We start from the raw sequence: 10,429 nt of genomic DNA on the forward strand, positions 1-10,429 counted from the left end.
ACACAGTGGTCTGACTTGCCCAGGGGTGGAAATGCCTGTACTGTGACGGGGTGTGGCAAGTTTGACAGGATGAGGTCAAGAGTGTTCTTTCCTCTTGTTGGCTGATCAACATGTTGGATCAGTCCGTGCGTCGCACATATTTCTTCCAGGCGTTGCCCAGCAGTGGTAGTCTTGGTGCTACCAAGCCACTCAGTGCTGTGGACGTTGAGGTCGCCAGCCAGGATGACTTGGGCGGAGGGTGGAACGGCATCCAGGCAGTGGTCTAGGTGCTCCAGTAGGGAGACGTCAGAGTCGCCACTCGAGCCAGAACGATAGACAGCTCCCAAGGTGATATCGCTGCCAGACTGGGACTGGATGGTGCACCATAGAACTGCGTTCTTAGAGTCCACAGGAGTGGCATGGAGGTCGATCTGTGCAACTGCGAGAGTAGACTTGCACCATATGGCAACGCCTCCACCCTGAGCAGTGCAGTCCATCCGCAGGGGCTCTCCGTAACCTGGAATGGTAGACTCTGAGGCGGTACACTTATCTGGAGTGAACTTAGTCTCTGTTACTATCGCAACATCAGGTTTATGTGCGTTCAGGGCATGCTGAAAGTCACCAAATTTGCTGAGTAGCCCAAATGCATTTGTTAAAAAGACTCGCATTAAGTAGACTCTTGCGCAGCACACTGTGTTGTTTCCTGGTCTTCAGTGTTGGACATGCCGTCACCCGAGGTTGTCTCACTCTCTGCACCGTCTGGCCTCTTGCTGTCCGGGAGGGCTGGTGGCGAGGACCGTTCATAAGAGCGAGATTTTCCAACAGCCGGTGTCAGTGGAGGTGGCTGGTGTCGCACCCCATTGGCAGCATCCTGGCCAGCTGACTGGGTGGCTGCCTGCAGAACTGACATGGTCCGCTCTGCATTGTCAGCATCCTGGCCAGCTGACTGGGTGTTCGACTCCGATACACTGGGACCCACCGCGTTGTGCGCAGAGGAGTGCTTACGGCCAGCGTCAAACTTCCATGGCCTGCAGTACAGTGGCCGGGGCCAGAATTCCGGGTCAGTCAGGAGATTCACAAGAGATGCATCCACGGCTACTCGTGCTGACACCCGGCCATGTGGAGAGGTATACATACTGCACGTGAGCACTGAGATGGACTGTGGCTCGGGAAGAGCAGCTGCTGTGACTTGAATGTATTCTTTCAGACTGGATTCGGTGCAGGATGTGCTCAGGTTACCAATGTACACCACGGCACGCTTTGTCTGTGGTGGCTCTGCTGCAACTAGCTTCCATGCGTCACTGTGGTTCCGGGGTGTGGTCCGCCGCCGCAAAACTCGTTTGGACACGACCTGCCGGAAACCGTCACTGTCGCATTCAGGAGTACTCAAATTGCTGCTTGTCTCTGCATCAGCAGGAGGGTTCGGGGTGTCAGGCTCCATGTCGACAACTAATTTACTCGCTCGGCATCAGCAGATGTAGCACTGTGCATGTGGTCATTTTGATTTTTTTCATGTTTTTTAATTTTTTTTGATTTTTTCGAGTTTTCCTTGGCCTTGTTGATCCCAATCGGTTGCCTGACGTCTTGAGTAATCTGGGCCAGTTAGCTGGTTCCAGACCTCCACAACAGCGTCAGGGAAGGACCGAAGGACATCATTCCGTGCTCTGGGCGGAAGAGTGGAAGTGAGCTGAAACTGGTGTGAGGGATGCTTTTGTGTGCGTCGGCTATGGCGTGATGTGTTGGTCGCTCGGGGTGGAAGAAGGGTGAGAAGCATGTCTGGGCCAGTTGAAAAGTGGAGCTTGTAAAAAAAAAAAAAAAAAAAAAAAAAGCTTGTAGAGAAAGCAGAGTGCTCCGACCATTCTGCGGGTGTCCAAGCTAGGGAGGTAGGCTCCATCACCGATTAGGTGAAGGCCACGGCGTTGGATGGCAGTGAGGCGAGCCAGAGTGGTGGGTGCAGCGCTCATCCACACGAGCATGCCGTACTCCAAAACCGGGCGGACAAAGCCCTTGTAGATCACTCCACGGCACCTAGAGTCCAGCACTCGTGAGGCTTTCCGGAGGAAGCCCAGACGCTGCGAGCCTCGAATAGCCAATTGCCTGATATGAGCTGTGAAGGACAGGTGTTGGTCAAACAGCACACCCAGCAGCTTCAGCTGGTCGACTCCGGAACAACTGTGCCCTGTGCGGCAGAGCTGGATCAGGCGTTGCACACTCTGGGGGGTTATGTACTCTTGGTACATGTACAATTGTTTGTAGTATCCAGAGTACATACAAGTAATTATAATAATAACCAAGGGGCAATAAAGCACATCGTCAAAGCTAGTTGCACAGCAGAAGCGGGTATACCAAGTAAGCAAAATAGTCGAGCAGCAAGCAAGAGGGGTGGTGATGTACTCTTGGTAGTATTATAGGGTATTCACACGACGTGAAAATGAACGAAAACACGTTTAGTGACAATTGTGACATGACGCTTCAGCTGAGTCTGTGACTGTCAGTGTCGCTGTATGCCGCCATGCCGCCATGGTGCACCGACTGTGTGCTGATCCTTGTAGTAGTCCGGAGGCGAATGCTTCTCACAACCGCGAAATACAGAACTGACAGAACTGAGGGCCTCTCAAGAATCAGGGTGCCCTATCCAGGATTGGTCATGATCATACTTTCGACAAAATCTTACGAGTCGAAGATCTGTAAGAAGACGGCAACGTCTGTAGGGCCTTCCCTATCAAAATAATAAATTCTACTACTACTACTACTACTACTACTATCAAGAGTACATGAAAACCGGTTTTCATGTACTCTTGCTACTATCTACTCGTCGGCGATCGTAATCGGTGTGTGAAACCACATCACGGACCGGTGGGAAGCTGCCAACCAGAATCCGGACCAGTGCCCGTGCACCACCCGCACCCGGCCAGGACTCCCTGCTTTTCTGTCAACCAGGGAGTTGCCGGGAAACCAGGTTTGGGTTCGACGCAGGGAGTCGTAAAATGTACATTTTTACGACTCCCTGGTTCGACGCGACTGTCGTCGTCACGTGGCTGTCATTGACAACCTGCCAAATGGTTTGCAGCTGCAGATGCACATTTTGCTTTCGAATTTCGTTGTCTTCACACTGTAACTATTGTGCAGCTGTACTGATTGCTGACAAGTCGGACTGACAATTGTGGACTGAAACACAGAATTAATTTCGATGTGATTTCGACGAAACGTCACGGCAATTGGCTGTTATAACGTTACTCGGTCCGTACGTGACCAGCGCTCCTGTTTGAATTTTCAATTCTCTAATTGTAATAACTTTATTTCCACCTGGATGCACGTGTACATAGTGTATGTGAACAAACAGTGACAATGTCGCTTGCGAAAACTATCCGAGGGCTTCTGTTCTGCTGCTTCTTCGTGGCTTCATCATTCCTGTCGTTTGTGTTCATCCTGTGTCCGGGAGCCATCTTGTTCTTGCTGCTGCGCAAGATTAACCTCTATCAGAGATGGAACACCTACTGGCTGGCTCTGTTCATGACTCTATTGACGGTAGGTACATGTCCCTGTACCTCTTGATAATGCAATCATACTGTACATGTCCCTGTACACTGCCTGTTGTGACGGATCTGGGACAGAGCTGGGGGGGGGGGGGGGAGGGGCACAGAGGTTACTAGCATGAAGCCCTGTAAGGTCTGGTTCACTGTCGATGGTATCAAGCAGGGAGTCATCTAAACTCCCTGGCATCAAGCACATAAGCAACAGGAGTCTAGACCATGTCACTTCGGGGCACCTTTCAGAATTGTCGCCATGCGCCAGTTATCACAACCGTAGAAAATGTAAACTTACTGTATAAGTACAAATTTTCGCTTGGAATTAACTTTCGCTATATTCGTTAGGGGGCACAAAATAACTAAAGTTTGTACCCCCCCCCCCCCCAAACTAAAGTTTTTTCTGGACGTTCGGGGTGACAGACGTCGACCAAAAACGAAATTTAGTACGTAACAAGCCTGCTGGTGGAGTGAAATAACGAAAGATTTCGTGAGCTGGTGGAGTGAAATAACGAAAGATTTCGTGAACGAAAATTTGTACTTGTACAGTATACTCCACACTCACAATGATACAGTGCACTGCTGCACTCACAACCTTGCAGGGGCATTTACTGTAAACCCAGGTTTAGGAGCATTCATGAGGTACCGCTGTACATGACGGGAACGCAACGCGAATATTGAGAACATGTACTCGTATGCTTGGGCTTCACTTGTTGTCGAGGACGTGCTTTGCTCTTTGTTCTGGTGAAGATTCAAAGAAAAACACAACGAAATCACGTGCAACACACAGTGAGAATTTCCAAGTATGGCCTGCTGCCAAATTTCAGTGATACGAGCCTAATCCGTGCGCGTTTTTCTTTCCGTGTGCCACAACTTGAAGATTCTCATTTCCAAGTAGAAATCCGAACCCAAAACATGCAAAGCCGTGTAGACTCAAAACCCATACACCAGTCCTATTCTTCATGCATCACTGTGGTACACATGCGTCCAGTGTACAATAGATTGCGAATTGCGTTTGTAGTTCTTGTCTGTGAGGAATCCATGAAGACTATAGCACGTGCCAGGTAGTCCTCGAGCCAATGAAATCAATAGTCAGCATTGTAATTATTTGTAATCAGGAATGTAGTGAGCGCTGTGCTACCGCCAACAGCTGTGTGCTCGGATAAAGCCGAGATGTGCAGCAGGTTTGCAGGGTGTGGACCAACCTCCCTTTTCTGCAACCTAATGTCTGTTTGTGTCGGTGTGCGTGCCTGTGTGTTTGTGTCTGTGCGCATGTGTATGCACGTGCGCGGGTTTGTGTGTGTATGTGTGTGTATGTGTGTGTATGTGTGTGTATGTGTGTATGTGTTTACACGGTGCTCCATGTATCCCTATGTGGATGTGGAATGTGTCATGCCAGGCTCTGCTCGGTAAGTTCCTACAGTCATAGTGATCTCTGTACTTCAACGTGTGTGTGTGTGTGTGGATGACATCATAGGACATTGCGGACGCGGTCAATCCCGAATGCGCGTAGCAGATGTTTGAGTAGTGTGTGGTTGTACAGTTTTGCTATCATCATTTCAAGGCAAGTCTGGCAAGCACGTGTGGTCGGGATTGTCTTTTTCACTAATCAGACGTTTCTGCCGCCGGACCTGAGGCCAGTGAGGGTGGTTGGATTTCTGAGGTTGCGTTGTACAGTAAATCACGTGTTGTCCAGACCCTGTACCAAGCGGAATCCTGCGTTGGCTGGACCCTGTACCAAGCGGAATCCTGTATTGACCGGACACATTTTCATGCACCAAAGTGCTGTGGATTGAACGTTCGTCCCTGGATCAAGCGGAATCCTGCCATTATTAGGAAAGTTTCCGCTGCGCCAAGGGCATCCGGTTAGGGCAGGCTTTACTGTAATCACCTACTGATTTGCTTACCTCCTCCCGCTCTGACTGCAGAACTTCTCGGCGGCACAAAGGTGGTATTTCACGGCGACTACGTGAGTCCAGATGAACGCTACCTGATGATCGGTAACCATCGAACTGAACTGGACTGGGCCTACTCGTGGATGATCTACACACGCTTTGGTATGCTAGAGCACTTCAAGCTGGTGTTGAAAGATTCCCTTCGCCACGTACCTATCTGGGGTAAGTACGCTGCAGCCTGTTACGCCATTTCAAATTCACGGAAAAATGCATTTACATGTAGCCTGTATTGTGTGTGTGTCTGTGTGTGTGCGTGTGTGTGTGTGTGTGTGTATGTGCGCTTGTGCTTGTGCTTGTCGCTGGCTGTGAATGTGCAGGCTATGTTTGCCAAGCCTGTGGCTATCTGTTCGTCAAGAGGAACTGGCAGGAGGATCAGTTGTTGCTGGCCAAGCACTGCAAGCACCTGAAGCAGTCCGGTGCGCCAATCCAGCTCCTGCTCTTTCCCGAAGGCGCCGACCTCGAGGGCAGTGGAAAAGCCAAGAGCGACGCCTACGCAAAAGCTAACAACTTGCCAATCTATGAGCACCTGTTGCATCCTCGCACATCCGGTTTCACCTACCTTGTGTCTCACTTGAATGATCATCTGGACTGTGTTGTAGACATGACTGTGGCCTATCCCAAGAATATTGTCTACAGCTTCAAGGAAATCTTCCTCGGCAACTTTCCGGAGGAGATACACTTTCATCTGAAGCGCCACCCTATGTCTACCATGCCGGACGACGCCAAGGAACTTAGTGCATGGCTGAAAAGTGATTGGGAGCACAAAGAAACACGCCTGGCTCAGTTCTACCGCAGTGGCTCGTTTGAGCTTCCCACAGACGCGCAGAGTCAGGCAAAGCAAATTCACAAGGCCATCGACATTGGCGCCTTAAACCTGGTTGTTCACCATCGCCTGTTCTACGTTGCTCTCTTCTGGGTCTTGTTCACGCTGGCGACGAGCTTTGCAATACTAACAACGTGGTACGTCCGCTGGTATGTAGTTCTCATGTCGCTGGCCAACCTCTTGATTGAGCATCACCTCGGCGGACTACTGCACCTTGAGCTGCAGCTTGCAGAGACGGCCACAGCATGATCAAGATGATGATGCACGCTACAAACCACTGCAACATGATGATGCAGGCTACCAATGCACTCCTCTTGGTGTGCTGTCTCTGCGTTGCCATGCAGGCAAAAGAACTCAGTCTGTAATCAGCTGATCATCAATGCCCCTTCTGAGCGTTGACTGTGATTTGCACACACTCAATACTTGAACGGTTTATTGTAGTCTCCTCGTAAGTTATTCGTAGGGTTGAAACTTAATGAATTGATCTGAATGACCCCTGTGAATGATAATAGCACCATGAAAGATTGCCATCAAAAGTTTAGATAGAATGTCTTCATCAACCTTTAGCTCGTGTAGTTCAAAACTGACTTTTACCTTTTGAATGATTTTTGATTTTATCCTCAAAATATCGTCCTTGGGCTTGGGCGTTGTCACCTCATCATTACTATTCTGTTGACTCCCTGCTCTTTCATACTATCTACTTATTTATTACTAAGAGGACCATGTTGTAATCGTGTCTGCGGACCATTACCAAGCCTAGCACATGTACGTAATCAAGTAACGTGCTCTTGGCAATGCGCAGCTCCTCTTTTCATGTTTCATCATCACTTTCGTGATGGCATACCGCCGATGCTCTGCATTTTATCCAGGATACTTCCCTGCCCCCGTGTCGTGCTACTAGTTGTGAAATGAGTTAAGTGCATGGCATTCCCCTCCTTCTCCCCTGTTTTTTTTTTAAACCACCTTTTTTCATCTTCGGCCAGTGTAGTATTGACTTTGTCTGACTCTGGGGGTGAGACATGGGGAAAGTTGCCATACATGTACGTGGGGTGTGGAATCACCTCTCAGGACCAGGAATGCGGCTTGCTCGGTTGGACTCCATGTGATTGTACTGAGTGACGAGGACCCACACCTTGATCTGGTGAGGTGGGCCATTGGTCAAATGCAATTCTTGCAGGCTGCTTGCCGCTAGGGTTTACCGGGTGTTAGCGGCCGTCGTGAGTTCCCTTCGGGAACGGACACGATAATTTACTTTTTTTTTTACAGTCCAAAAAATGATATCCTAGCTTTTGCCTTTTGGCCATAAATGGGTCAAAATTTAGAGTTTTTTACAATTATTTGTTCCACTCCCCATGGAATGCTCTTCCCTTCGAAGTACCTATGTTTCTGAAGTCGACTGTCTATTTCTCCAGAAAACAAACCGTAACAAGAATAAGATTTCAGCCAGGTAACCACTGAATAGGGAAGCCATGAAAAACCAGGACGTTTCACTCCACTTGCAACAGTACATTGTGCGGTTCGATCCCCAGACCCCCTAGGCTAGGGTAAATTTCGCGGCACTGCACCGAGTACAATAAAATCACGAAAATCACCAAGTACGGGAACTCGCCACCCAAAGCCTGTGCTCATCTTTTGTTATGAATGGACTGTAGTCTGTATGTCAGCAAGAGATCGGAATAGCAAGGGTGCACATGACCATAATTAATAGTCGGCCTGGATGAGCCAGAAGTGGAAATGGAGGATAGCATACGAGTATCCGGAAACTGGAAAGGCACCGAGAGCGCCCCAACCCTCAAAGTACCAATCGAAAAGTGCACTGCACGCACACACACACAGTGTGACAGGCACTGTGCCGGTAAGCCCCAGAAACACACCAAATGCTGGCCACGCATTGACCGTGCATTCAACAGAAATTCACCGCACAAAATGTAATAGTGAATCACTGATCGCGCGCGTTTATGTAATCTCCGCAACATGCATGTGACCTACATCAAAATTAATTTGATCATTCGGCAACACACACACACACACACATACATACAGAAAGTTATGGGAACAGAGAACTACAATCAATAAGAGGTGGAAAGACTTAGGGTAAGTCCTTTGTTAAGGTTAAGGAAAATAGAAGGGCTGGAACTGAACTGGGAAAAGAGAAACCTACGAAGCCTCAAACATACACCTTTACTTTCAGTGCGACACACATGTGCGGCTTCTGTATACATGTGCATGCACTGTAGCAAATTAGAAAAAGGCATTTCTCACTGAAAATGAGGTTAACGCACGAGGCAAAATGCGCACTTTACACATGCCCATACCTAAAACAAAGTCATGTGAAGCAGTTGCACGCTAGCGCTGTACAAATAAGCGAGCAAGTAAAAAAAAAGTACAGCGATATTAATAGCACTACAACAGCTGTTCCAGCAGCTGCTCATAAAGACATATGCATAGAGACTGCAGGCTGTTTCACACTAAGTGGAGCGAATAAAATTACAATAGACGGCTCTAGCGGAAAGGCTAACTAACTCTAGCTCTAGTAAGGTGGCACGTGATACGGATGTGTTCCATGTGGAAGAAGAATGCACATGCGCGCCAGGAAACCACAAACTGTGCTAAATAAATCACAGAACAGGCATGAACAACTTAGTGACATCATTCCATTAGGTTGTCTCGGTGCGGATGACCATTGCCGCCTACACAAAATCAAATTAAACATCATTCACAGCTACAAGTATCACAGGACGGGAGATCTTCTCAAAAAAAACTCTGCATCCCAGAAGTTTATCATGTTGCAGACCTTTCATGACTGGTCTACTTTCACAAACAGTACTGTACGGACATGTTCTCTAAATGATGGCTACTCACAGATATAAACGTTGAAATAGACGTTTATAGATCGCGATTCCTGATGAAGCGGTTGCCCTCGGAGTGGCGACCGTAGTAAACGTATCGGCACACACCAAACGTGCCCTTGTGATCGCCCGCGCTGGCCAGCGTTTGCGGCAGCGGCGTGTAGTCCTCGCCGCTCACCTCCGACGAGCGTGCCCGTGGCCGTCCCGTGTCCGTCGTCGTCTCGTCCATGCGCACAACTTTCATGAACTGCCCGGACCGTGCCGCCTCGGCTTTTTCCTTCTGCGATGCTGGACGCGAGTCGAGGAAGCGAAGGTTGGGCAGCTTGTATAAGACATACAGCCGATACCGTCGATAATCATCCTCATCCTTCTCTGAACTGGACAATTCGTTCGGGCACGCAACGTTCCCTAGTAAACTGAGAAAGCGCAGTGCGGGCAGCTGTTTCCCCATGTCCTCAAGCAGGCCATCGATGTTCATGATGGCATTCTTATTCAACATGACTGTGTGCAGATGGTTTAGAGGAGGAAATCGTACGCTATCCCCTAGCTCGTTGTTATCCACAACCAGCTCCTCTAACAATGTAAAATTCTCAAGGCCAGACAGCTCGCGCAGCACATTGAAGCTCATGTCCAGGCGCTTAGTCGTGGCTGCATACCGCTGTACCACATCGTCCGGGATAGAACTCCAGTTCTGCGCGATACACGTCAAGTTCCCTTCGTTGAACAAAACGCCTTCCTCCTGCTCAGCCATTCCATGAAATGTTCTCGGCAACTTTAATATGAGAAATCGTTTTCAATCCACAGTTCTAAACAGCTCGCAGAAAAGAGCAAATGACCACGGCCACTGGAATCAAACAAACACGGTGTCCTATGAACTGAACTTCAATCCATGAGTCATGTACTGGACCTCAAGAACAAACTCCTAGACAGATTGAGGAAACGAATGCAAAATGCCCGAACTAACTACAGTAGTAACAATTACTAGCAGTTGAGAAGTGAAGGACGCAGTACTTGTTCAACAAGTGCAGAGGCCGCACCACACACCGCCTACTACAAAGTAGTAGTATATTATACACTAAAAGTAGTACTGTAAAAGCAGAAATTTTCGGTGGTGTTTTATTTTCGGTAACTTCGGTGCCGACAATTTTTACCGCAAATAAAACGCACCGAAATTTTCGGTACAACCGATACTGTATACATGTAGTACTAGTACACCTACCTGGAGAACGGGTTTTACCGAAAATTTCCCGCTACCGAACCGCCGATTTTGGCGAATACCGAAAATATTACACCACC

General features: G+C 48.7%; 2 protein-coding genes across 2 annotated transcripts; one reads left to right on the forward strand and one right to left on the reverse strand.

Annotated features, from left to right (window-relative positions):
* Nucleotides 1–5,421: 5,421 nt before the first annotated feature.
* LOC135807106 (lysocardiolipin acyltransferase 1-like) lies at nt 5,422–7,344 on the forward strand. The gene is made up of 2 exons (XM_065321162.1): nt 5,422–5,623; nt 5,779–7,344. The coding sequence occupies exons 1-2, from the start codon at nt 5,500–5,502 to the stop codon at nt 6,531–6,533; spliced, it is 879 nt and encodes a 292-aa protein (XP_065177234.1). The 5' UTR covers nt 5,422–5,499; the 3' UTR covers nt 6,534–7,344.
* Nucleotides 7,345–8,331: 987 nt separating this feature from the next.
* On the reverse strand, nt 8,332–10,169 carry LOC135805521 (leucine-rich melanocyte differentiation-associated protein-like). Its single transcript, XM_065319564.1, has one exon. The coding sequence runs from the start codon at nt 9,882–9,884 to the stop codon at nt 9,171–9,173; it is 714 nt and encodes a 237-aa protein (XP_065175636.1). The 5' UTR covers nt 9,885–10,169; the 3' UTR covers nt 8,332–9,170.
* Nucleotides 10,170–10,429: the final 260 nt, after the last annotated feature.

The sequence above is a fragment of the Sycon ciliatum genome, chromosome 1 (assembly GCF_964019385.1).
Source record: "Sycon ciliatum chromosome 1, ocSycCili1.1, whole genome shotgun sequence".
Taxonomy (NCBI): domain Eukaryota; kingdom Metazoa; phylum Porifera; class Calcarea; order Leucosolenida; family Sycettidae; genus Sycon; species Sycon ciliatum.